The sequence below is a fragment of the Leguminivora glycinivorella genome, chromosome 21, assembly GCF_023078275.1.
Source record: "Leguminivora glycinivorella isolate SPB_JAAS2020 chromosome 21, LegGlyc_1.1, whole genome shotgun sequence".
NCBI lineage: Eukaryota > Metazoa > Arthropoda > Insecta > Lepidoptera > Tortricidae > Leguminivora > Leguminivora glycinivorella.
The window spans coordinates 519394-547156 of NC_062991.1; the positions used below are offsets into that span (position 1 = coordinate 519394).

A 27763-nucleotide genomic window follows, 5' to 3' on the forward strand; every position below is an offset into this window, starting at 1 on the left:
AAGCTAGAAATTATCCAAGAAAAAGCACTCTGAATTTGTCAAATTTGTTACGAATCAGTCCTTATTTATAAACGTAAAAGCTCAAAACTTACCTAACCTAACCATATCTCTTGCATCTGTATGCAGAGAAGTCTTTAGTGTAGTGTATAAGAACTTTAATGTTTATTATGTTGCTGTAGCTGATGATATCTATAACAAAAGACATATATAACTCCGTATAGACAGATAAAGTCTAGGAAAAAAACGTACTTCAGTACCAAACAGAAAAAGGTACGGTGGCCTAGATGGCATTACACCTTTGGGGTACGCTCAGCTAGATGGCGCTAATATTAATATTTGACATTTTAAAACATATCAAGCTAAGAATATGGACCAAATTGTCAAAACTAAGGTTCAAAAGTTTTAAGCCTGTGTCAAGAGATGGTAGTCTATGCACTGTGATTACACATTATACTTCGACAGTAACTCTATAATACTCGATCCTCTTTGCTATAACTAACCTAACCACAAAATTATAAATTTTGAAAAAAACCCCCGACCGCGACATAGTGGACCGATTTTCATAAAACATGGCTAAGAACACTCCCGACTAACTCAGCTTTCAAACAAAAAAAAAACTAAATCCGAATCGGTTCATCCGTTCGGGAGCTACGATGCCACAGACAGACACACACAGTTACAGACAGACAGACAGACAAACAGACCCACAGACAGACAGACACGTAAAGTCAAACTTATAACACCCTGTCGTTTTTGCGTCGGGGTTAGAAACTAGGTATAACATTCGTCAGTGACACAGCTTGTGATTTAAGTTGCAATATGGCCTGTGTACAATGTTTAGGGCCTTGTGTATTGTGTATAAACATACCCGTTTCGAATACGCGCCTCTGTACGAAAGTTCACGGAAAATTTAAATAATTTGTAAACATGCGCTACAGTGTTACCGAAACGCGGAGTAAACACGCATGGCCAGAGTAACAGTTTTGAACAGTCGCGTCAAATCGAAAGGGCTATTAAGATAGTTTAAACTTGTTTTTCATACAAATGTAGTCCGTCAATTACCTTTCTGGACCTATGTAGCAGCTAGGTAACTCACGTCTGTAAGTCATAAGGGATAGACAGAGCACATGAAACACCTCAGGTTTCAGCGCCACTAGAAAACGACATCCCACCAAACACATTTAAAAGTTGGTCGTTGTTTTTTTGAAGGTAAAAATAAGTTTATTGTAAATACGTAGACTAAATATATATTTAGCTGACTGTACGATAAACTGTAGACAAAGGGGCGTGACGGCTAGGCGTCGTTCAGTCTAAGACGCCTACACATGACATGTCGTCTTTATCACTCAGACGAAAAACAAACCAAGGTTTTCTATTACTGACCATACTGGATTTAGCCAGCGCTCTCAATATAAAAAACCTAATTTATTCACATTATTTGTAAAAGAATAGAATTTAGAGAAGAGCCTGACTAGGGAAGTACAGTCAAAAATATCGTATCTGACACTCTAATAAATATCAGAACACGACTCTATACTTTTGTGAGAGCTTTGACAGCTGAGGTATAACCTGATGGCGACTTTACGTCCATCTTACAGAAAATCGCAGCTAAATAAAATAACACTAGACCCTATTCATAGTCTGAAATAAATTGAAATAAATGTAATATACAAAGAAAAAATTACCAAGGCCTCCAAGTGTACAAAGCTGGATACGAATCAGCGTCCTCCATTTTAGCCACGGATGCCTGAACCACTCGTCCATTCGGTCACCGTGGCAAGGGTCGAAATTTTCACACAATTACCGAAGGATTGTTGCGTCCCCTGCCCGGTAGAAACTATGGTCGACCACATATTTCTATTCATAGTATTGTGTTCCTGCCGGCAAGTAAGATTGCCAGAGCTCAACGAAGACGGCAGTGTTAGTTTCGACTGTAAAACCTCTACAGCTGCTGACGTCCACAGGCCACGGAGACTGCTTATCATCAGGCGGGCCATCAAGCGCGGATCCAGCTTCGTGCCCCGGTCACGTGGTAAAGGCCCAGGCCCCAGGGGGGGGTCACGTGGTCTATTTGTATGGCCAACCTAGGCTCCAGGGGGGGGTCATGACCCCCATGACCCCCCCCCCCCCTGGATCCGCGCATGCGGGCCATATACTTGTTTGCCACTGTCGTAGCATATTTTTTGTGTTACTCTGGCTCGCTTGTTATTTGTCGTTGGAGTCATCCATATTCAATCGTCACCTGACCCTCAAGGTCACAGCGATTGTTATAAGGTCGCGTGAACCATGTTCTGTGGACTGGCAACTAAGGCTGAATGCTGCGTATCGGATGCGTAGATTCTAGCGGCCTAACCAAAGGCTCTGTCGGACCAGTGGGCCATTTTTTTTCAAAGTTGTCCAGGATTTGGATTTTTTTTGTGGTTTCCACTCAGAATCGCGAGCTCTTTCAATCCTAATAGGAGAAAAAAAGTGTCCCAAGGCTTTTTCCCGTTCCGTTACCATTTTTTAGGGTTCCGTAGTCAACTAGTTTGTAGGGAGCATTCCGCAATTTTCGAATTTAACGCGAGCGAAGCCGCGGGCAAAAGCTTGTTGTGTATATACTCGATCCTCTTTGCTAGGTACCGAACGAAACGTAGTGTATAGATATAGTAGGGTACCGTGCGGCGCGGACGTGACAGCTAAGGGCGTCTGGGCGAGAGGTCGCGGGAGGCAACGCTCGAGACCCTATTCTATACAGGTGACGCGTCTTGTAGGTCTGGTGTAATATGACCCCCACAATAACACCCAAGATATAATACTCCATAAATGAATAACACGTCTTGGAAACATCAAGAAAAAAATACTTTCATTTTTTTGTTAATCTATTATTGGCCGGAGCGACAACGTTATTACATGTGCCTATAACATTTGAAGAATTCCCTCGATTTCTCCAAGATCCCATCATCGGACCCCGACTTGGTGCCAATGGGACCATCTCGGGGTTATACCCGTTCGATTCGTTGGAAAATTTTTGAAAATCGGTTGACGATTCTGGGAGATATCGAGTAATATACATACAAAAACATTCAGTCGAATTGAGAACCTCCTCCTTTTTTGAAGTCGGTTAAAAAGGAGCTGATTTGTCTAGTAGGAAACTAGCCTATTGTGTTGCCCGTGTAACAGCAGCACAGCACCTTTAGAGTTGTCAAAAGTAATATGAAACGTCAACAGCTAAAGAATCAATTTCCTCGACGGTACTTACACTACTACTTTAGATGATTTGTTAGCTGTTCGTCCAATAGCATTTCGTCCAAATGGTATTTCAATTAGCATTTCGTCCAACACGCTTTTGGTCAAACATGCATGTCGTCCAATAGCATTTCGGCCAAAGCGTATTACGTCAACAGGTATTTCGCCTAACATCAATCTCCACTTAAATAACCTAACCACAAAATTAAAATTTAAAAAAAAACCCCCGACCGCGACATAGTGGACCGATTTTCATGAAATATGGCTAAGAACACTCCCGACTAACTAGTAACACAGCTTTCAAACAAAAAAAAAACTATATCTAAATCAGTTCATCCGTTCGGGAGCTACGATGCCACAGACAGACACACGCACAGACAGACACGTCAAACTTATAACACCCCGTTATTTTTGCGTCGAGGGTTAAAAATCACGTCAATTCGTCGCTCCGTTTTGCCGTGAAAGATGGACAAACAAACAGACACACACACTTTCCCATTTACAATATTAGTATGGAAGTATGGATAACCCCTATAATACAACCTAATAATAATTACGACACCAGTAGGGTTGATCACGTGTCGCCTCCGACGTGTTCTCACGCTCGCTTCATCAATATTCGACCTTACTGCATCGGTAATAAGGGCTAGAGGTCGAACCGTGTGTCCTATGGTTATGTACAAATGTAAACCGTATTGGAAAGTGTTAAGATCCATTTGTGAAACGTAACCCGTTAGTAGGTATAGCGACATGTGTAAATGTTCACATCTGAGGAATTGTTAATAATAATAACTAAATTAGTTTCTGTTACCTTTTTCTTGGTGTAAAATTCATTACAGGTTAAATTAATCTTATTTCAGAAAAAAAATTTCGGCAGTAGGAATGTCTCGCTTCGTGCAAACTTGTCTCCGTTCGGTTCGCATTGCTGCGTTGCCACTTTTAGTGCGTTTTCGCATTATCCGACCCGATATCGGATGTAGGACCGATATCCCATACATTACATTCGCCATCTTGGATTTTTTCCATTGAAATGCTTCCGACATCCGATATCGGATCGGATAATGTGAAAACGTCCTTAGGGTTAACACAACTTGACGGGTCGAAAGGGATTCGAACCCAGGACTCTCGGCTTCATAGGGTCACTGTCACCAGTGGCGAGGCGTGAACATTTTCATTGGTAAAGCCGGTTTTGGGTTCTACAGATACTGCAGAATTTTAGGGAATCCGTTGGGAAACGAGTTGTGTCGACGGTACGCCACTGCTACCCACTGGGCTAGACTAGTCGTCATAGTAATCTAATCTAATATCTTTAAACTTGCAATTATTGTATTTTGGATTTAGTATTAGGTCCCGGGAATCGCGAAATTTCGAACTCCGAGCCTCAGGTTACTAATCGTTATTATAACGTACCTAATACCCAGCCATGTTTCAAATTCCCAATCATGATAACCTCCACGCTCTCACGAAAGGGCAAGTTCCTATCGCCCTCATTTCGGCACAGATCCGTAGCCGCGGTATCAAAGGTGTGACAGATCGGCCATGCACGTAATGTATTGGCTACGCAGCGGTGACGCAACACTGACGCAGGTAACGTTATCCAATGTACCTACCTACCTAGCTACGGAGAAATTGAGGACGAGACGAATGGAAGAAATTGTGTGTACAATTGGGAAACCTTGAAGTCTTGATTCAAAAACCACTTGGTAGTTTGTGTAGGAGAGTAGTTTTCGCGATTTCGGGGTTGATCCCATTGTGAATGTAGCGCAGTATGACTTATGTTCCTGCTTACCCTGAAAATTATTTCAAACTAGCTTTTACCCGCGGCTTCGCCCGCGTAATAAAAGTATTCATTAACATTTTCATTTGGATCCGTAGGTTTCTCTGTAGGTATATTTATCTGCGATTATTTCGATTGCACATAATACTTTTGCTTGCAATGATTGTAGAAATATTACACATCGACCACAGCGTAGGTAATTCTATATATGCTGGGGAAACCTTTATAAACATCCCACATAGCCCGTATTTCGACACTATGATCGGTGGGTAAAAAGTACTTTTTTCTATTATCCCTTACAATTTTTTACATTTTGCTTATACTTATCGCAAACGTAATCTTCAAGCAAGCAAACAACGATCGTCTTAGAGCACATTGATTGTAAGAGACCGCCGACCGATTATCCGTATCCCTCTAACGATACCCATATTATCCGTATCCGTATCCCTATCTCTATCCCTATCGCTATCGCTATCGCTATCGCTATCGCTATCGCTATCGCTATCCCTATCGCTATCCCTATCCCTATCCCTATCCCTATCCCTATCCCTATCCCTATCCCTATCCCTATCCCTATCCCTATCCCTTATCAAGATAACACTTTAAGTTCTCGCGCTTTGTACACATATTTAAAGTCACATACAGGTCGAACGCGATTAATTAACATTATTTTTACCTTTTTTCCCAACGTTTCGGCCAGGTTGCACTGGCCGTGGTCGCGGAAGACTGACGTCCCAGCAAAATGTCACCGGAGATGTAAACAACACAAAACTACCCGATATTAATTTATATAAATGTTCGGGGTAGACAAATAAATATAATCTACCCGCTTTTAGTTAATGTTTACTTCCCACCGCACGACACACAAAAAAAAAAGGTAAAAATAATGTTAATTAATCGCGTTCGACCTTATCAAGATGTTTAATGATTTCTTATCAAGTGCTAAAATATAAAGTTTCATGGTTTTATCTTTTAAAATTAAGAAATCCCATACAAACTTTCAACCTCTTTTTCAACCCCTTCATCCCTTTTTTCGAAATAAAAAGTAGCCTATGTTCTGTCTCAGGGTCTAAAGATTGTCTGTTCCAAATTTTATCAACATCGGTTGCGTGGTTTAAGCGGGAAAGCGTAACAGACAGACAGACAGAGTTACTTTCGCATTTATAATATTATATAGTAAAGTAATATAGTATATATAGTATATATAGTATATATAGTATATAGTATATATAGTATATAGTATAATAGTATATAGTATGGATGGATGGATAGTATGGACTAGTATGGATTATCAAATAACCATACCACAGTATAATAAAGAGTACTATCGTACAGTATGGCCACTCCCGCTCACCGCTGAAAGTGCCACCCACCCTTCTCGGTTACCTTACAGTTACCGCCTGTCAAAAACGCGAACAGTCGACCTGTCATATCTCACTTATACAAACATAGTACGCGTTCACCTACACGAGCTTCACAGAGAACCTCCTATAGAGTAGAAATCTTGTATATTTTGTGCGCGATACGAGTCGCCAGTGTTTGGGGTGCGAGGAGCGGGCGGGGAATGTGTTAAGCGCGCTGTGATTGGCCGTTTCAAGGACGGCGGGCAGTCGCGCCAGATGAAAAGGGACAGAAGTATGACTGTCCCTCTACTGACGCGTAAGTGGCCAATGTAAGTTGACCTATGCCGGCTCTGAATAAATTATAAATATGACTTATTTGTGGAATGTAATGCCGTCTGTTTTTAAATTTGAGCTTCTTGTTACCTTTCCACACCATTTCACACTACAGGTGGACATCTTTAAGGCATCAAAATACCCTTTTCCAATTTTTTTGTGCGAAAAACACGCGCTGCTTTCGGGTCTGTTACTTGGTCGATACTGATCGGGCACGGCGAGCGCCCGCGCTTATATCAGTGCAAATACTAGGAAGGCTGGCCACTGCGAGTCGTCTTGTAATAGATGTCTATAGGGGTTGGTCTGTGACGAGCTTAGACTTTGTGCTAGGAACGCACCTCTTTCATATATTTGATCGCCTGTGTCCGAGGTGTGACCATACAGTACAGGTTGTTTATTACGTGCCACGTCATACAAATATTCATACTATTTCACATAATTTTGCAGTGAATGAACGCGTTAAGCTTCCACGATTTTTATTTATGACAATTTTTTAAAAAGCTAGTGACATTATTCAAAACTTTGAGACTGACTAGTGACTACTAGGTACTAGCAAAGGATTTGACAAAAGTACAATGATACCGATTATACGATACATACAACACATTGTATTCAAAATTACGACATGTCTACTCATACTCATACTCATACGGAGGGACGAATTGACGTGATTTTTTAAGTGGAGATAGTTGAAGTCATGGATAGTGATATAGGCTACTTTTTGTCTCTTTCTAATGCGAGCGCAGCCGCGGGAAAAAGCTAGTACCAAATACATACACACGTACATTATGTTTATATATAATGAAACTCGAAACCATCTTCACTACTTTCCAGCTCTCAGTCTTTAAACATTGACAAGTAAAAATAATAAATTAAGAAACCTTATAATAAGTGAATAACAATATCTATTTTTTTCCAGATCGGCATCAACCCCGGGTTGTTCGCGGCGTACAAGGGTCACCACTACGCCGGCCCCGGCAACCACTTCTGGAAGTGTCTGTACCTGTCCGGTCTGACCCGGGAGCAGATGAGCGCTGACGAAGATTACAAGGTATTTTACAAACTAGTTACTTGCACACTTTGGCAGCTTATCGTCCCTAAGCGTTAGTGTAGCTTAGGCTAGTGTCCTAAGTCCTAATCTAATGGCCGCTGTACACATATGGCCAACGGTTCCACCAACCCTTTGTGAAACCCCTTGGCCAAGATAAGAGCCGCTGTTTACACATTGGCGAACCAATCACTTGGCATTGGCTCTTCATGAAAGATGGACGTGGAATGGAAAAGTCTAGGAAATTCTAGGTCATAGACGTTGTCAGAAAAATTTTATTAAAAAATAATAACCCCGTAGTAAAATTAAATTATTTGAAATATTAACAATTTTTAATATTCTGATAAGAACATTTATCTTTTTTAGGAAATACATTAAACATTTGCAAGGTTATTTTATTTCCTCAAATCTACACTATTATTGGCATAGATAAACTTATTATTTTCGTAAATATTTCACTACTGTCCTCTCTGACGGCTGATGACCAACTGAATGAAGCGCCAACGTGTAAACGCAGTTTACCATTGGCGCCAAGATCCTTTGATGTGTGGACAAAAAACCGACACCAATCGGTTGGCCGGCAAGCGCAAGCGCCAACTGCCAACTTACGGCCAAGTAGCCCTCTACACGCTTGGCCAAGGGGGTTGGTGGAACCGTTGGCCATATGTGTACAGCGGCCATTATGCTTCACGGGAAGTCTGACTGTAGCATCAAATAGCACGAAGTCCAGAGTTCAGACGACGACATGCGGAGTACCACAGCAGTACTTTTCTATTTGTATGTTTTGTGTAATTTCCTCCCAGTTTTCAGAGCGAGTAGGTTAGGTAGGATAGGTTTCTATCAACCTGATCTTACAATCTGCTCCGATTTAAGAGGGCTTTCATGTGAAAAATAGTGAAATCGCAACCAAGCGCTTAATCATAATCATACCGTGTGTAGTATCAAATTAAAGGACTTTGCGAGTAGTTTACAAATATATAACACTAGCGACCCGCCTCGGCTTCGCACGGGTATTATACCTATACATGTAAACCTTCCTCTAGAATCACTCTATCTATTAAAAAAAACCGCATCAAAATCCGTTGCGTAGTTTTAAAGATTTAAGCATACATAGGGACATAGGGACAGAGAAAGCGACTTTGTTTTATACTATGTAGTGATGATGATAGTGAAGTGATATTATAGGACTTTTCTACTTGGTCTAACAAAATATGAGAAAATGTCCAGAAGTGGTAATAATTGTGACGGTGAAGGCTCGTTTTCAAAAAATTGCCAAAAATATATAATAGAAATTTATAATAACTAAGGCATAAGAGCAATGTTAGTAAACGTTGCGATTAATTTAGTACGAAAATAACTTCGATGTGGTGTAGATTTTCAAAGAAATTGTCACTCAATTTTAGGTAATTTCTGAAAAAAATTATTCGTCTTAGCCTCGTTTACTCTTTTTTTTTTTTTTTTTAATTATAAATGGGCTTACTCTTGACTACAGACTAGCCAAAGGCAAAGACGTGGCCTACGATGGAGTGAGCTCGCCCAGAAGGTTTCAAAATCTTATAATAAAAATATAGCCTGAGAATATTGTAGTACAGGATATACGTATTATAAATTTACCAGTTTCAGTATTCAAAATTGTCCAAATTTTACAAATAAGATCGACTAATTCAGCGCTATATGAGGGTTATCCTAAACGTGCATCATCAAATTCATAATTAATAAGTTAGTTTTCAAAAATCCAGTCTGATAAGAATGAAGATAACATGGTCTAATTGAAACTTGAATTAAATATATCTACTATATAACGGAAATTGTAGTATTTCACCGACTAAAACTATACATTTTACATTATTTTGACGTTTTTCTTGAAAGCGCCCTTAATATTTGCTCCCTCAGGCCTTGTTATCAAAATCGCAGTAAATCTGCCTTGGTCTGACAGTTTTCCTAATCCATTAAGTACATAAACAATTTTATACAAGCTCAATTAAAAAGTATAATGTACATTTTATTTTCCAGTTGCTGAACTTCGGCATCGGTTTCACGAACATGGTGGGGCGCGCGACCAAGGGGTCCGCGGACCTCACGCGGCGGGAGATCAAAGAAGGCTCCGCGGCCTTGCTGGACAAGCTGCGAGCCTTCCGCCCTAAGGTATACCGATACATACCCACATCATCATCATAAGGCCTCTTGAGTCATTTTTTTTTTAAAGTTGTCCACCCCATTTTTTTTTGGATTCTTTTTTTTTTAAATTATAAATGGGCTTACTCTGGGCCACAGACTAGCCAAAGGCAAAGACGTGGCCTACGATGGAGTGAGCTCGCCCAGAAGATGCCTGTTCACTCTTGATTTGGAAATTTTTATGAGGTTTCCACCCAAAATCGCGAGCTTTTTCAATTTTAATAGGAGAAAAAAACTGTCTCAAGGTTTTTTCCCATTCCGTTACCATGTTTTCATACATTTTGTATGGCGGTAACGAAATGGAAGGTTCGAAAAAATGTATGGAAATCTTGGGATATTTTTTTATTCCTATCAGGATCGAAAGACCTCGCGATTCTGAGTATTAATCGCGTAAAAAATAGCCATGTTACAAAAAAAGTAGGGTGGACAACTTTGAAAAAAATGGCCCTCTTACATCTTGACCGATGATTTAAGCAGCGTCTGAATGCGAGAGACAACGCATCTCGTGAAACGTAACGTAGGTCGACCCATACTACGATTTAAGGACTGCGTAAAGCGTGACTTCCTTGCGTTCGGCATCGACTGTAACACGTGGGAGGAACTTGCATCGAACCGCAATGAGTGGAGAAGTATCGTCGCAAAAGGTAGAGAAACCCACGACAACACCAGGGGGGTTACCATGACGTGCTAAAGCCGTTCAGTTTAGGTTGAGAGAGAGGGACGGAGCTATGTAACTGCTACGCAGCTATAGCTGTGTCCCTTTCTCTCAACCTAAACTGAACGTCTTTAGTACGTCATGGTAACCCCCCTGGTTTCAAGACTTAGCCGTAAAGCGTTCAAAAAGACACAGTCGCGATACTCTCTCCTCGGCGGTGGGGCCTCAATTTACGTGTAGGAAATGCGGACGTGCATGTCACTCCCGGATAGGTCTATATAGTCACATACCCACAATATCTAAGAATATAAGATAACTTCTCTTAAATTTGCGGGGCCCTTACGGATACACTTCGACCCAATAGGATCTTTTGTGCTATCACCCTCTGCGATCCTAAGATCCTTCAGCTATTTAAAAGTTTCTCGACCAAGAATATGAGATAACTTCGGTGTATGGTTGCTCAGGCAACCGAAGGCCCGGGCTCACATAACGTGATTTCTGGGACTCTACGAGTTTAACTGCATGCCATTCGGCTTACCGAACGCCGCAGCATACTCACGAGCCAATACAATAACTTCAAGGTCGGTTTCACGGACAGGGTGGGGCGTACGACCAATGTGCGGCTTAGTAATACAAGGATGCACGCTACAAATTAATTTCGCTATAAGGTTGTCGAGGCAACCGAAGGCCCGACCTCACATGACGTGATTTCAAAGTGAGTGTTGACATGAGTTAAACTGTATGCCTTTCGGCTTACCGAAAGCCGCAGCATACTCATGAGGCTATAAAATTATCGGCATCGGCGCGCGATCAAGGAGTCGGCAGATCAAAGAGGACTCCGCGGCCTGATGGCCAAACTGCGCGCCTTCCGCCTTAAGAAAAACACAACAAGTTCTAAATATCTTGAAAATGACTGGTGGCATATATAACACCGTCTTTAAAGGCGGGAGAACCGACCAATATTAGGTTTGACAGTCGCAGAACTGCCATGCGATGGGCCCTTTTATGTTTTTATTTGACTAAAACTGTCAGTTCACTATGTGCCTAGATTGTGTAAATGTACTAATGTGTGTTTGTATCGTTGCAGGTAGCGGTATTCAATGGAAAATTGATCTACGAAGTTTTCTCGGGCAAGAAAGACTTCTGTTTCGGCAAACAGCCTGACACCATCGCCGGCACAAACACGGTATGTGTTTACCACCAACCATTTACCCCCTTATTCATAAAAAACCAGCCAAGAGCGTGTCGGTCCACGCTCAGTGTAGGGTTCCGTAGTTTTCCGTATTTTTCTCAAAAACTACTGAACCTATCAAGTTCAAAACAATTTTCCTAGAAAGTCTTTATAAAGTTCTACTTTTGTGATTTTTTTCATATTTTTTAAACATATGGTTCAAAAGTTAGAGGGGGGGGGGACGCACTTTTTTTTCCTTTAGGAGCGATTATTTCCGAAAATATTAGTATTATCGAAAAACGATCTTAGTAAACCCTTATTCATTTTCAAATACCTATCCAACAATATATCACACGGGGTTGGAATGAAAAAAAATATCAGCCCCCACTTTACATGTAGGGGGGGTACCCTAATAAAACATTTTTTTCTATTTTTTTTGCACTTTGTTGGCATGATTGACATACATATTGGTACCAAATTTCAGCTTTCTAGTGCTAATGGTTACTGAGATTATCCGCGGACGGACGGACGGACGGACGGACGGACGGACGGACGGACGGACGGACGGACAGACAGACATGGCGAAACTATAAGGGTTCCTAGTTGACTACGGAACCCTAAAAAGTTACTGAACTGTTTAGTTAAAAAGTGTTTGTCCCTTTCTGTCCCGTTGGCCTGACGGTTGACTTATAGATTTGTGAGAAAAAGGACAAAACATTTTCATGATTAAGGGGATTAGCATTTATGTATGTAACTCAAACTTCACGGCGTGTCTTTTACACTCATATCCGTCAAAGTGAAAATATGTATAGAAATTGATTCCTAGCTCAGAACACACGGTCGTGATTTACGAAATTGTTATGGCCAAATTAATCTGGCTGTCAGAATCGATGCCAATTTAGCTTGGTCTGTCTCTCATCATCATATCAGCCCTTTCTCGCCCACTGCTGGGCATAGGCTTCTCTTTCCAGTAAGGTACAGCGGGGCAAATCTCGACTGGGGGGCAGATGTAACTGGTCCATTTTTTCCATGTTTTATAATGTTTGCATTATTAAATAGAGTGCCCACCGATTATATAATGGTAGGCGTGTACAGTGGATACATGTAAAACTCAACATCATAGTGTACTAATGGAAAAAATGGATTAGTTACAATTGCCCCCCAGTCGAGATTTGTCCCGCTGTACCTTAGCCATTTGTCCCAGTCCTGAGCTTGTCTCATCCAGTTTTGATTTATGACCCGAAATATTCCGCCAACGGATGACTCTGTGTGTGTGTACTTTTCTATTCTGCTTTTCGATTTCATGGAAATAACGAATATTGGCTATTATGTAATAGTACCTATTTGAGCATCAATACTGTCTGTGTCAAATACATATCTATTATCTACCGCGAATACTTGTTAATGAGGTTCAGAAAAGGGGACGGACTGAAAATCAGCGCTGCGTGGTCAATTTGTAATAAAATGGCTGACGCAGCATAATTGCTGAGCCTGTTTCTTTTGGCATGCGTGCAAATTGTTTTATTTATATATTTGTGTGTCAATACATGTTTTTTTTAATTATTATAAATGGGCTTACTCTTGACCATAGACTAGCCAAAGGCAAAGACGTGGCCAACGATGGATTGAGCTCGCCTAGAAGATGCTATTGTTTTTTTTTTTTTTTTTTAATTATTATAAATGGGCTTACTCTTGGCCACAGACTAGCCAAAGGCAAAGGGCCTGCGATGGAGTGAGCTCGCCTAGAAGATGCCTGTTCACTCATTGTTATGGCCGCTGTACACATGTGGCCAACGGTTCCACCAACCCTTGGTGGAACCCCTTGGCCAAGATAAGAGCCGCTGTTTACACATTGGCGAAACAATCACTTGGCATTGGCTCTTCATGAAAGATGGACGTGGAATGGAAAAGGCTAGGAAATTCTAGGTCATTTACGTTGTCAGCAAAATTTGATTAAAAATAATAACTCCATAGTAAAAATAAATTATTTGAAATATTAACAATTTTTTGAATATTCTGATAAGCACATTTATATTTTTTGGGCAATACATTAAACATTTGCAAGGTTATTTTATTTCCTAAAATCAACACCATTATTGGCATAGATAAACTTATTATTTTCGTAAATATTTCACTACTGTCCTCTCTGACGGCTGACGACAAACTGAATGAAGCGCCAACGTGTAAACGCAGTTGGCCATTCGCGACCAGATCCTTTGATGTGTGGACAAAAAACCGACACCAATCGGTTGGCCGGCCAGCGCTAGCGCCAACTGCCAACATACGGCCAAGTAGCCCTCTACACGCTTGGCCACGGGGTTCCACCAAAGGTTGGTGGAACCGTTGGCCACATGTGTACAGCGGCCATTATACTAATCTGTCCTTTCGTCAGTACATGTGGGTGATGCCGTCCTCGTCGGCGCGCTGCGCGCAGCTGCCGCGCGCGGCCGACAAGGTGCCGTTCTACGCGGCGCTCAAGAAGTTCCGCGACTACCTCAACGGCCTCGTGCCGCACATCGACGAGGCCGAGCTCGTCTTCCCCGACAACACCTCGCGCCGCCCGCAGGAGGAGATGGAGATACGCAGGTATCCCACTAGTGGCCTCGCACTCATCCAGTAAATCGACGAGGCCTAAACCAGTCTAGCGCGTAGGCCTCATGCCTCGCATTGACGAGGCTGAACTGATTGTTAAATAATTATCATTTTACATGTATGTGAATAGTGTTGTATTTTGATTGAGTTAAAACACTGATACATGTTATTTAAAAAATGTATTTTATAGTCTACCGATGGTCTCAAAAGGAGGTAAACAAAAGTTACAAGCGTAACATAATAGTATTTTTGCAAGTTTTTTTACAGAAAACAAACGTTTTTTATTCAGGTACCTATTTAATTTTTTTACTTGACGCTAACAATTATCAGAGTTTTATCTCTTAGTAACGTAGCACAAACCACCCAATAATGCACCGAATTTGGCAGAAAAAAAAACTATACACAAAGAAACGCTTCCAGACTCACCATGGAGCCCGAGCCAGGCGACACGATCATCCTAGAAGACGGCACAGAAGTCCCACTGAAGAAGAAAAGGGGGCGGCCTAAGAAGATAAAGTTGGAGAACGGAGAAGTGGCGCCGCCGACGCCGCGGGCGCCGAGGCAGCCGCGAGCGCCGCAGGTTTTGGACCCGAACGGGGAACAGCCGCCTAAGAAGAAAAGGGGGAGGCCTAAGAAGATCAGGTATGTCGTAAAGTGTGATGTAGCTTATAGTCTTTTTAAGGAATAATGGAGGCAAAATGTTTGAATAATGGAGTGATCGTGCGCCTTAGCCTTTGGACCCTACCGGGGGAAACCCGCCTGAGAAGAGAAGGGGAGAGGCCTAAGAAGATCAGGTATATTGTAAAACGCTTGTTGGTCGTATTTAAAGAAAGAAATGCGTGTTTTAAGCATTAGAATGAATAGAAGCGATCGCCACGTGTCCTTTTTATTAGAAATACTTTAAAATAAGTCACCTCAGCCTTGGGATCCGTATGGATAGTAACCTCCTAAGAAAAGAGGGAGGCCTAAAATAAAACAGTTCTAGGCCCTACCCGCACCTAAAGTTTTAGGCCCTTCTTTTTATTAACCCTCGACGCAAAAAAGTCGGGGTGTTATAAATTTCACGTGTGTGTCTGTCTGGCTGTCTGTCCGTCTGTTTGTCTGTCTATGTGTATGTCTGTCTGTGGTATCGTAGCTCCCGAACGGATGAACCGTGTGTACTGTGTTTACTGTGTCTACTTAGCCATGTTTCATGAAAAGCGGTCCACTATTTCAAATTTTATGGTTATGTTATACATGAATATAAATAATGTTGTCTGTCCCCAGGCCTGAGGAGCAACAGTTCCTGTTGCAACAACAGCAACAACAACAACAGCAGCAACAGCAACAACAGCAGCAACAGCAGGTGTGTGGTGTTGTGTTGTAGAAAAGGGCATGCCATGACTAGTTTAAACTGTAAAGATTTTACACATTGTAAATTATACATTTGTAACACGGGATTTAGGGTCCCCCCATATCTAACGTCTCGCGAGCGTAGCGTCGGGCCAACTGTATGGAACAAGACGCCGCGTCGACGTCGCGCTGACTCGGCGCAGGCTTTGCCATGATGTGGGGGGGCGGGGGGCCGTAAAGTTACATTTAGAAACATTTACCGACGTTTCGGCGTTGTCTTTAGAGGAGACTATTGGTTGATGTGATACACAAAGATACTACAATTCTTAGCGGATAAGTGGCGCGAGCGAGTAAATGGGTTTTCAAATCATCCTATCCGATATCGGATGTAGGAGGGATTTCAAAGGCAAAAATCAAAGATGTCAGTTTAAATATGGAACATCGGTCCTACATCTGATCTCGGATTGGATAATGCGAAAACGCACTTATATATAGTTCGTCGCCGAGCGTTGAACTATAAATAGCTCGCTCTCTTTTTTATCTCGCTTCTGGTGGGACCAGAACCTTAATATTATTTTAGACAAGCAACCGCCATTTTGTATAACAAAATGTGTTTGTTTGTAGGTGCATGATATGTTAAACGAATGTTTGCCGCAGCAGATGCTGCCGATGGCCGGCGGCATGCACGAGCAGTTCCCGGCCCAGCCAGCACAGAACCAGGACATGGATATGATGTACTCCGAACCACCCTACTTTCAGCACGGTACGTTTATTTGCTGTAGAATTCTAGCGCAGCTGGCGGCATGCGCGAGCATTCCCGCGCAGACACTGGATATGGATATGATCTACTCGAAGCCAGCATACTCCCAGCACATCAGGTGAAAGTTTGCCGTAGGATGCCGACGCAGCTGGCGGCATGCGCGAGCAAGACATGGATATAGTGTACTCGGAGCCACCACTGATAGATATTGCTAAGGTTTTTAACATCGGGAATACTGGAGAAGGGGGGTCGTTACAATTTGGTGCCGTGACCAGGATGGTTTCAAGGCACCACTCAAATTGCTATACTCCCATCGTAGTCTTTATATTTAGTAATGCAGTATCGTACAACCAAATACCAATTGAGTAACATGACACTTAATGACGGTACAGTCAGCGGCATAAATATGTGATGATTTCTATACATTGTCAAACTATTAAAAGCGACAAGGTACAGAAATCATCACTTATTTATGCCGGTGACAGTATTTAAGAACCGATTTTTTTATACCCGAGCGAGTCGTGGTTATAATACAGTCCTTTTGTTTATTATTATTATTTTTATTTATTTATTCAAAATAGAAAACTTATGACTAACAGTTTACAGGAATTCTCGCCAAACTGTAACGTTTGATGGCGAGAGGCGCTCATGTGATGCTCGTGTGTAATGTAAGATGATTGTCGTATGCAGGTGGCAACATGGAGTCCCAGATGGAAGTCGCCGCGCCGCTGGGGCTGGCGCGCTACTCGTCGCCCGGGCCGGGCTCGGGACCCGGATCCGGCACGGCGCCGGGCGGCGCGGGGACGGCGGGCGGGTTCCCGCTGGCCGGCGCCTCCCGCGCGCCGTGTACGCGTCGCCGCGCTCCGCCGGCTACTCGCCCGGCCCGCAGCGCCCGCAGGGCACGCCGCAGCCGCAGGTGAGACTCACCGTCACCAGCACCACTCATCACCGCGCGCCGTGTACGCTCCGCCGGCTACTCGCCCGGCCCGCAGCGCCCGCAGGGCACGCCGCAGCCGCAGGTGAGACTCACCGTCACCAGCACCACTCATCACCGCGCGCCGTGTACGCTCCGCCGGCTACTCGCCCGGCCCGCAGCGCCCGCAGGGCACGCCGCAGCCGCAGGTGAGACTCACCGTCACCAGCACCACTCATCACCGCGCGCCGTGTACGCTCCGCCGGCTACTCGCCCGGCCCGCAGCGCCCGCAGGGCACGCCGCAGCCGCAGGTGAGACTCACCGTCACCAGCACCACTCATCACCGCGCGCCGTGTACGCTCCGCCGGCTACTCGCCCGGCCCGCAGCGCCCGCAGGGCACGCCGCAGCCGCAGGTGAGACTCACCGTCACCAGCACCACTCATCACCGCGCGCCGTGTACGCTCCGCCGGCTACTCGCCCGGCCCGCAGCGCCCGCAGGGCACGCCGCAGCCGCAGGTGAGACTCACCGTCACCAGCACCACTCATCACCGCGCGCCGTGTACGCTCCGCCGGCTACTCGCCCGGCCCGCAGCGCCCGCAGGGCACGCCGCAGCCGCAGGTGAGACTCACCGTCACCAGCACCACTCATCACCGCGCGCCGTGTACGCTCCGCCGGCTACTCGCCCGGCCCGCAGCGCCCGCAGGGCACGCCGCAGCCGCAGGTGAGACTCACCGTCACCAGCACCACTCATCACCGCGCGCCGTGTACGCTCCGCCGGCTACTCGCCCGGCCCGCAGCGCCCGCAGGGCACGCCGCAGCCGCAGGTGAGACTCACCGTCACCAGCACCACTCATCACCGCGCGCCGTGTACGCTCCGCCGGCTACTCGCCCGGCCCGCAGCGCCCGCAGGGCACGCCGCAGCCGCAGGTGAGACTCACCGTCACCAGCACCACTCATCACCGCGCGCCGTGTACGCTCCGCCGGCTACTCGCCCGGCCCGCAGCGCCCGCAGGGCACGCCGCAGCCGCAGGTGAGACTCACCGTCACCAGCACCACTCATCACCGCGCGCCGTGTACGCTCCGCCGGCTACTCGCCCGGCCCGCAGCGCCCGCAGGGCACGCCGCAGCCGCAGGTGAGACTCACCGTCACCAGCACCACTCATCACCGCGCGCCGTGTACGCTCCGCCGGCTACTCGCCCGGCCCGCAGCGCCCGCAGGGCACGCCGCAGCCGCAGGTGAGACTCACCGTCACCAGCACCACTCATCACCGCGCGCCGTGTACGCTCCGCCGGCTACTCGCCCGGCCCGCAGCGCCCGCAGGGCACGCCGCAGCCGCAGGTGAGACTCACCGTCACCAGCACCACTCATCACCGCGCGCCGTGTACGCTCCGCCGGCTACTCGCCCGGCCCGCAGCGCCCGCAGGGCACGCCGCAGCCGCAGGTGAGACTCACCGTCACCGGCACCACTCGTCCCCGTTATCACTGTTTCTTTGCCTTCATTTCTTATTACGATCGGTCTCGACCATAGAGCATCTTGATTATAGCGCCACCATTTTAATAGTCCGTTTTTGTAATAAACCGTCCGAGACAACTTTAACGGATCAGTCACGTATTTTTAAACAAAAATCGCTCGATATGCTCCGTAGTAGGTAAACTGCCGAGCACCTCTGAAATAGATTAGCCCAGGATCGGGGTATGTGGCGTACACGAAGGTAGTGCCTATGCTAGAGAGCGCGATTAACGGCTGAAATGATGATGCTATGTCCCATGTCCCATCGTACTCTCATAATAAATTAAACTTTTTTCTTGACGACCGATGTCGGTTTGACTGTGTGTAGTGAATTAGGTTTAAAATTTGACTGTCAACTGGGTTCCTAAATTGCACATTGTAAGAAACCCTTTTGGATCCTTTAAGTCCTAAGTACAAGTTCTGAAGAAAGAAAACGAAAGCCTTTTTCACAGGATTATTGCAAATGTGACGAAGAAAAATAAAATTTTGGTTTTGAAAATCCTCTGATGACGTCAGCAGCGAAATTATCGTTCATACATAATTTTATCGACACTTCCAATCACTAGTAATTATCTTTGACCATATTTGATGTTTCGTTTGTTTACTATATTGGACAAGTAATGTTAAACTGACTGTATAACAAAGTCGAACTTACTTTGGGACATAATTAGCTTGTATAAAAATGTGTACAAATTTATATTATTCCCCGCAGTACCCATCATCACCGGCCGCGTTCTCGGCTCCTTCGCCCCCGCGCAGCAACCCGTACGGGTCGCCGGCGCGGGGCGGCGTGGGCGTGGGCGTGGGCGTGGGCGTGTACCCGGGCCGCAGCCCGCTGTACGCCGCCTCGCCCGCGCCCTACAGCCACGCGGCCGGCTCGCCGCACGTGCGCCTCGAGGACAGCTACGACCACCGCCAGGAGGCGCAGGGACAGGTATTGTAAACCTTCTTACTAAACTTTACGATATTGATGTATATCAAACAACAAAAACAAATCTGACTCTACAACTTGTCTGAGATCTGTCAAGAAAATCCCAAACAGCATTGATCCAAGCACTGAACCTTGCGGAACCCTACGGTGAACTCTATTAAAAACAGACTCGACAAATATTTATTGAATGGACAAAACACAAGTGCATCAGGACATTGACGTGCACGTATCAGCTTTAAGCTGCCTGTGCATTAGCAAATAATAAATAATAATAATAACATGCCTGTAGCTTGCACTGTGAGGAGTTATATTTGTGCTGAATAGTGTATTAAGTATATGTACTTAAATAGGTATGAACTGTGAAATAAAGTCAGTCTTTACGCAATACTCAAGGTGTTTAATTGTCGTCATACTTCCCGCCCCACATGGCGACCCTGCCAGAATTGGCATGTATATTATAGGCCTAATAACACTCACCTGAAATTATAGGGGTTGTCTATCGTTTTCTGCTTTCGGCTTGGTTGTTGATGATGATTATTCGGTGGTTTATGATTAAGGCGAGCTTATTTCTTTTTTGAATTATTTATCGTTGAAAAATATACTTTATTATTTTAAGCAGAAATGTTTCAGTTACCAAGATCACATAGTTAGCGAAATTTTCCACTGTATGTGGCAAAGCTCTGAGCATTAGATTCCGTTATTTAGAGAGAGAGAGAAGTTATATTGGAAATTCACTAGTTACGGAAATTCAAGTCTCACTCGAGCAGTAATGTTCAATTTTTAAAGAACTTCAGGTCTGAAATTATACTCTGTCAAACAAGTCTATCAGTAAATAAGAACAAAGAAAACTATAGGTATCCTTTTCTCTGGCACCCTAAAGAAAAGGATGCATATAGTTTTCTTTGTTCTTATTTACCGACAGAGTTGTTTGACAGAGTATAATAATTCCTTTTTGTTTCCAGACTCCCCGGCCGTACTCGCGCTCGCCGGCGCCGCTCGGCGCGGGCGCAGGCGCGGGCGCGGGCGCGGCGTTCCCCGCCGCGTCGCCGGCGGCGCACTCGTACACGCCGTCGCCCGCGCACACGCCCTACTCGCAGCACTCCTCCCCCGCGCCGCGCACGCCCTCCGCCTACCCCAACCACGTCTCCCCCGCGCCGCTACCGCCGCTCCCGCACCGCTCCACCGGCAGCGCGGGCTCCTTCGCCGGGGAACTCTCCAGCGACATCGGCGCCGCCATATCCTCGCCCAACGCTAGCCCGGGGCTGACGCTAGACTTCGAGCCCCCTCATGCGGGGGAGAGTCGGGAGCGCGAGAGATCGCCGCTCGGATCTACGGACATGCATCCGGGAAGTGGGAGCGACGAGTCGCTACAAGATTATAACAAGGTTAGTTTGCTAAAACACGCATTTTCTTATTTACCATGTCACTGAATGTTTTATCGGCAAAAAACCTGTTTTGACCAAATTTTAAAACATATTTCTTAATCAAACTCATCGTTCATAATTTAATAATCATCTGAGAAAAGTAGCAAAATCAGAATTTGATTTAAATACCAACTTATTTAATTTATGCGTATGGCGTATATTTGCAGACAATATTATAAGTCGACATCCAGGTTACGCAAGTAACCGATCGCGTCAGCCCTCTAGCACAACTTGCCTTGTCGCGCGCGAGTGTCTAATCGCGCTTGATGTATTAGCGCGCGACAACATTGTGCTAAAGGGTCAGGTGTCAAATTGGTATAGAATCCACCGGGCTGCTTGTAAACGTCTCTTAGGGAATCGTTCGACTATGTGCTGGGTAGTTTGATCTCTGAACGTTTTATAACGGACTTGTTCCATACCAACTGAACATCCTGGTCACAGCGCCAAATTGTAACGAGCCCCTAACATTATCGATGTCTAATCTTCACATTGTCTCTCAACAGGCCAACACCGGCGTAAACGGAATGTCACTTATGTCACTGAACGTTTCATTCACTTGTAAATCTAAAAAACGTAAACAGACGCATAATTATTTTTTAATCAGATACCGTACACGATTGCGGCATCTACATTCAATTATACTACATATCCTGGTCACGGCACCAAATTGTAACAATCCCCTAACATTTAATATTTGAACACTCAGCAGGCGAACTCGGGCGTGAGCGAGATGTCGCCCGGCGGCGTCGCGAGCAACGTCGGTGTGCCGTCCTCCTTCGGCGCGGGGTTGTACGACGGCGCAGAGCGGCTCGCCTACCCGCACCATCCGCTGCACGACGCTGCGCATAAAGATCACTACTACCGCGACCAAGGTACGTCTTCGCTAGGTTCACGACTGTTTTTTAACCCCCGACGCAAAAACGACGGGGTGTTATAAGTTTGTCGTGTCTGTTTGTCTGTCTGTCATCTGTTTGTCTGTCTCTGGTAAGCTCCCGAACCGATGAACCGATTTCGATTTAGTTTTTTTTTGTTTGAAAGCTGATTTAGTCGGGAGTGTTCTTAGCCATGTTTCATAAAAATCGGTCACGGTCGGGCGTTTTTTCAAAATTTTAATTTTTTATCATCTAGAAACTAGCGATACTGTTAAATAAAAAATAAAGGAAAAATTCACAATTTAACAGGACTCTAACCTGCAACCTGTGACCTTGAAAATATACGATGATGTCTCTAAACGTAGAACCGTGATAAATATCAAGGAAATATGGTTACATTATGAAATCGATCTGAACAAAAAAACTACCACTCATTTACAATTAGAAATGGGGTCATTCCATTGTGACGGGTGGGATATTTATACTCTTTTTTGCCTACATTTTGCTTTATTTCTGCCAAACGGCAACAATTAGCGTATTAAATATGACATTATCAATTACTTGAATAATCAATGCGTACTGTACCATCAAAAAAAATATGAAAATGTCATTATTATTATGAGAAATTGATGGTATAAGAAGTGTGACGGGTGGGACTTTAAAGTGCCTCTCCTCTCCGACTTGACTTACACAATTCGCAATTGGTAAGAAACTACGAAACTTTTGTTAAACAACCATTTTTTATTTAATTCCTGATATTATATAGATTAGGTATTAGTATAATTTACGCAAATAACTCGTAAAACAAAAATAATTTTGCTTCTCAATGCTTGTGACGGGTGGGACAGCGCTTTGTGACGGGTGGGACGAGTAACATTTGAGTATACAAATATATGAAAAATATAAAGACAGTTCGTTTGTATTTACTTTAAATCAGCTCTTTTATTAATTATTTAATGTTACAAGTAATAATTTCAGTAGTTTTCTTAGAGCATTAAATCAAAAAAAATATTTTTTCAACTAATGTAAATTAAGCATCGATTTAAACTTCTCTAGATACACTATCACCTACAAATTCGGCACTCAAAAGTGTCCGATCGCTTAGTTGCAAATGTGTGCGTCCAGTTGACAAACGAAAACTTCGCAATGTAGTAAAAACTACTTTCATTTTTTTACAAAAACAACGTTATTTCTTAGTACTTAAAGTTCAATTTCAAATGCAAGCAATTGGCGGTTATGACATTAATGAATGTGATCATCGCGAAAGCCATAAAATTTTATTACCGCAGATCGCAGGTGTGCATATTTTTAAAAAAATCTACGTCTTATTGCAACCAACTTAAGTTTAATTTCGTTTGCGCTGCAACAATCTAAACGCCATTTTTACATTGGGAACGAGGATGGACAGAGGCATCATGGGAGTCGCGCTATGAGATGAAAGGCGAGAATGAGGAAATTTGCGGTATTTTTGCGAAAAACTGTTTTAAAAAATCCTATTAGATAGAAAATTTCTTAAGGAACAAAACGTTTGGTATAACATTTTTCGAGATGTTGCGTATTTTAAGCGAAAAAAAATGAGTTTTTACTGTACGATATTTTTATTGATATTATCTCAAACAAAAAAATATATAAGGTACGGCGGGACAATTTGGACTGGGGGACAATTGCAACTGAACTGATTAATATCTCCACGTTTTGCAATGTTTGCATTATTAAATAGAGTCAACTGAGGTATATACACGGTGTTTCCGGTATCACTCAAAACCTCAGACACCCCAACTGATTTTTATTTTTTTAAACTCATCTAGAGTATTCATCTTTTAATCTGATCGTTACTTTTTTTTAAATTGAATTTTTAATTTTCTGTACAGCTCTACTTGACTTTTAGCTCTACACTCAATAAAATAATTGCTAACTACCATCATAAACCATAAGACTATTTATTTGTGTACGTTACTGCAACGACATAAGGTTTACCAATAGACAGCTAAGATGTCACTGTAAAACACTTTAAATCTTTGTCACAGTAAACTTCAAATTGGACAGGTAATCGCAGTAAGCAAATAAACTCAATATTCAAAATGACAAGTTGTAATTAGGTACGAGTTCAATTTGTTATGACTTATGATAAACATTAAGATTAAACTGACAAACAACGTCAAACTAGTAGCGGAAAAAATAATCGTCCAAGTAACCGGCCAGTATTAATACCCCTAAATACTGAAAAAAGGTAAACAACCTCTAGCAATGCGATATACACAATGTTGTATTACGAGTACAATAGAATGGGCACGTAAAAAATAATTAATAATACTAATTTAAATAAAAATATTACCCCCATCAAGATATAGCTCAATCGATTCTACTCTCGATTCTGAACAAACTGTTTTCAGGTTTTTAGTGTTAAGTGAAACACGGTGTATATATATATATATATATATATGTGTGTGTGTGTAGGTATGTATATATATAACATATGTGTGTGTGTGTGTGTGTGCGTGTAGTGAGTGTATGTGTAGCGATTATGTGAAGGTAAACAGTTGAGGGATTGTATGTGGTGTGTGTGAGGGTGCACTTGGAGAATATGAATTAAGTAGCTATTAAAACAAAGAAGAATTGAACGATGACATTAATTTATTATTCTACGTATAATTTCTTTCAAAGCTTTGTTTGGGTAAATCTTCTCTCCGCTCCTCAGCTATAATCTTGCGCCATTTTTCCCTTTCAACGTCTTGTTTTGGGAATCTGGAATAAAAAGCTTTTTTATTACTTAAAAACGAATTTGCTATTCCCGGGTTGTTTCTTTTTATAATTAAAGTAATTTATAAGATATGTATTAATATTATTGAATTGAAATCATTTATTTCAGACTTATTGGTCCATAATAATAAATAAATACATACATTATTAATATGAAATAGGCTTCTTTTACAAAAAATATAAATTAGCGACTCCATCATTCCATTTTTAACTATGTTCCACTTCATCCATCTTTTGTCGCCGTCCGCTCATTACTAGTATAGCGCGAGAGAAAGAGACAAACTGCGTAAGACCAAATCAAGGAATTTACTTTAATTATTCTAGAAAATAAATGTTTTTTGTAAGTTAGGAAGCCATTTTGACCACAAATGCATAACATTATAAAATTATTAACAATTACTTACCGGAAATACGATACGTCATCCTTTTTCAACGTATATAAGGTGTTATTTTTGCACTTTTTTACGGAGCACTTAGGCATGTTGCCGACACGGCGGATGAAGCGCTACTGACCGCCCAATTGTGCTTAGAACATTTTCAAGCACAATTTGCTGCGGACACATTCTAAGCCGTGATGGTGCATCTAGGTAGTTTAGATCGATGTTAGTATAGTAGTCTACACATTTTTTTTAATTTAGATATAATATGTTTAATAATTTCCTATTCATTTTTACACATAATTTGAGGACCGAGTCATTGGCGTAGATCTAAAAATTATATGTAGTGTCTCAGAATAAGTAGCGTTATTAGTATGACCAGGACACATTTCTCTCAGTCCCAATAATATAATAAAAAGTGTAAATATGTGAAGTTTCATCAGTAACAGTATTCATGCTTCATTTGCGATAAGGACGAACTTCTGTCGGAATTTCAAATGTAAACGACTATATTGGACTTAAAGCATAGCCTATTTATTACAGTAATACTCATTAGATTTATATTGACCGGGATATAGACCGTGATTACCTTTTTGATTTTTGTCGAGCTTCTGATATTTCGACGCAGTTGCATGCATTAGGATCACGGAAAACTGTCGAAGGCGGATGGATGTCAAAGTTGCATAGACAGCGCGCGATCTAGCCTCCTTTGCTCGCGTCGGCTGCGTTCGCTTTCAGCGTTACCACTGGTCGCATTCACACTCGATGGTCTGTCCAAACACACTACACTCAGTGTCACTACGTTATATCCTAGTCAATATAAGTCTAATGAAAATAACCGTGAATCATTCAAAACTCTTATAGTAATCCACATGTAAAGTGGGCACAATATTTGACACCATCTTGTTTCCCTTAGATCGACGCCCGAGGGCGGGGGCGAGGGCCCGTTCTCGCCGCACGCGCCCGCCTTCCGCCCGCCCGAGCACAGCGCGCACTCCAGGCCACCCGGTAACTGTCCACTGCTGTCTATTCTACAATAGCTTCTATAGCCTGTCAACCAAATTTTGGCAGTAGCAATGTACATCAAACTAAAGTATGGTATCCCTATGAAACGAACAAAAACCAGCAATGTACGTCGAACAGCCACAGATATTTTTTTTTTCAAGGGGCTCGTTCCTTCCTTACGAATTAGATAATGTATTAAAAAGGGACGGATATGTGCTAGTTATTTTTCATTTTGGTAGGGTGGAGATTTCCACAGATAAAATACAAATGACACGCGAATTTCCACCGATTTTCAAAACTAGTGTTGCTAGCCCGCGATTTTTCAAATTTGCCGCCTTTTTCTAGTGACAAGATTTGGTTGACGGTCTAAAGTTTACAGTCTAAGGGCCAGTTGCATCAACCCCATTTGACAGACATATCATCGTCACGCAGCAGACGTCTATGGAACTTGCCATAAAATAAAATTTAACGAACGCTTTAACGGTGACAGACGGTTTGATGCGACCGGCCCTAAGTCACCTAGCCGGCTAGCTAGGTAGGTTGTTACCTAGTTATACTCTCATTGAACGTTCTGTATATTTGTAAATAGGTACGAGTTTGCTTACGGAAGCGACTCACAGCTTAATAAATTGATAAGTTTTGGACTTACGAATAAGTAACCGGGGCGGTAGTTTTCAACTTTGCTCGCTTGGGACGATGTAAACTTTCAGTAAATTGAAAATCACAAAACTTCCGTAAGTAAAACTTAATTAGGTAATTGTCGGACGGCATAAGGCATAGAAATAAATTGACTCCGTAGCGGAGTTCTTGGCGTGCGGCGTCGTTTATTTTGTCGAATGCGCGTTCGGACTCCACGGGGGAGTCTTATAGATATGTTTCAGCGATGGACTTGGATTTCGGCCTGGCAATGAAAGTGTCAATACTAAATTATTAATTAGAGTTTAAATCGTCCGACAGACCGATCTGGAATGAGGCGTTTGAGGGGTTAAAGATAACAAAGTCGTACGCTCTCGAATAACACGAACGTTTCCACAGGGTCGCCGGGCGAGTTCTCCAGCGGGGGCGCGAAGCCCAAGTCCCAAGACGTGGCGTCCAAGTCCCTCTCGGGGCTGGAGTCGCTCGTCGACCAGATCCCCTCCATCGCGGACGGGGGCCCCGCGCCCGCAGCCTCCAGCGCGGGGCCTACTCCACAGCCCGAGCCCGCGGCGCCCGTGGCGTCTCTCCCCGAGTACGCGCCCGCGCTCTACCCGCCCTACGGGTACGGCTCCCCCGCCTACGCCAACAACGGGTCAGTATCGCAGCACCAGCTCATAGGATCCTACAACAATGGGTTAGTCGACATAATTATACGGTGGATTGGTGTGAGGGTTTTCAGCTTGTTCTAATCTCGAGAGTGGTGGTGGTTCTACTGATATCCGAGGGTTTACTAGTGACACCCGATAAGTTGAGTATACTGGTTTTTGAAATTCGAACTATGTGCGATTACCACAAAGTTGATATTTCAAGAACAAGTTGTCTCGATTTATCGGCTTTCACCAGTAAACCCCCGATTA

General features: G+C 43.5%; 1 protein-coding gene across 1 annotated transcript in view; it reads left to right on the top strand.

Annotated features, from left to right (window-relative positions):
• LOC125237289 (nascent polypeptide-associated complex subunit alpha, muscle-specific form-like) overlaps window positions 1–27763 on the top strand; it is a 121151-nt gene that overhangs the window by 86554 nt on the left and 6834 nt on the right. The window contains 20 exon segments of the mRNA XM_048144278.1: window positions 7601–7732; window positions 9743–9874; window positions 11647–11745; window positions 14123–14316; window positions 14743–14964; window positions 15589–15667; window positions 16279–16417; window positions 17105–17229; window positions 17232–17373; window positions 17454–17639; window positions 17763–17948; window positions 18072–18257; window positions 18381–18566; window positions 18690–18772; window positions 19554–19775; window positions 20735–21157; window positions 21903–22068; window positions 26070–26079; window positions 26122–26213; window positions 27246–27498. Of these exon segments, the coding sequence (XP_048000235.1) occupies window positions 7601–7732; window positions 9743–9874; window positions 11647–11745; window positions 14123–14316; window positions 14743–14964; window positions 15589–15667; window positions 16279–16417; window positions 17105–17229; window positions 17232–17373; window positions 17454–17639; window positions 17763–17948; window positions 18072–18257; window positions 18381–18566; window positions 18690–18772; window positions 19554–19775; window positions 20735–21157; window positions 21903–22068; window positions 26070–26079; window positions 26122–26213; window positions 27246–27498 (3257 nt within the window).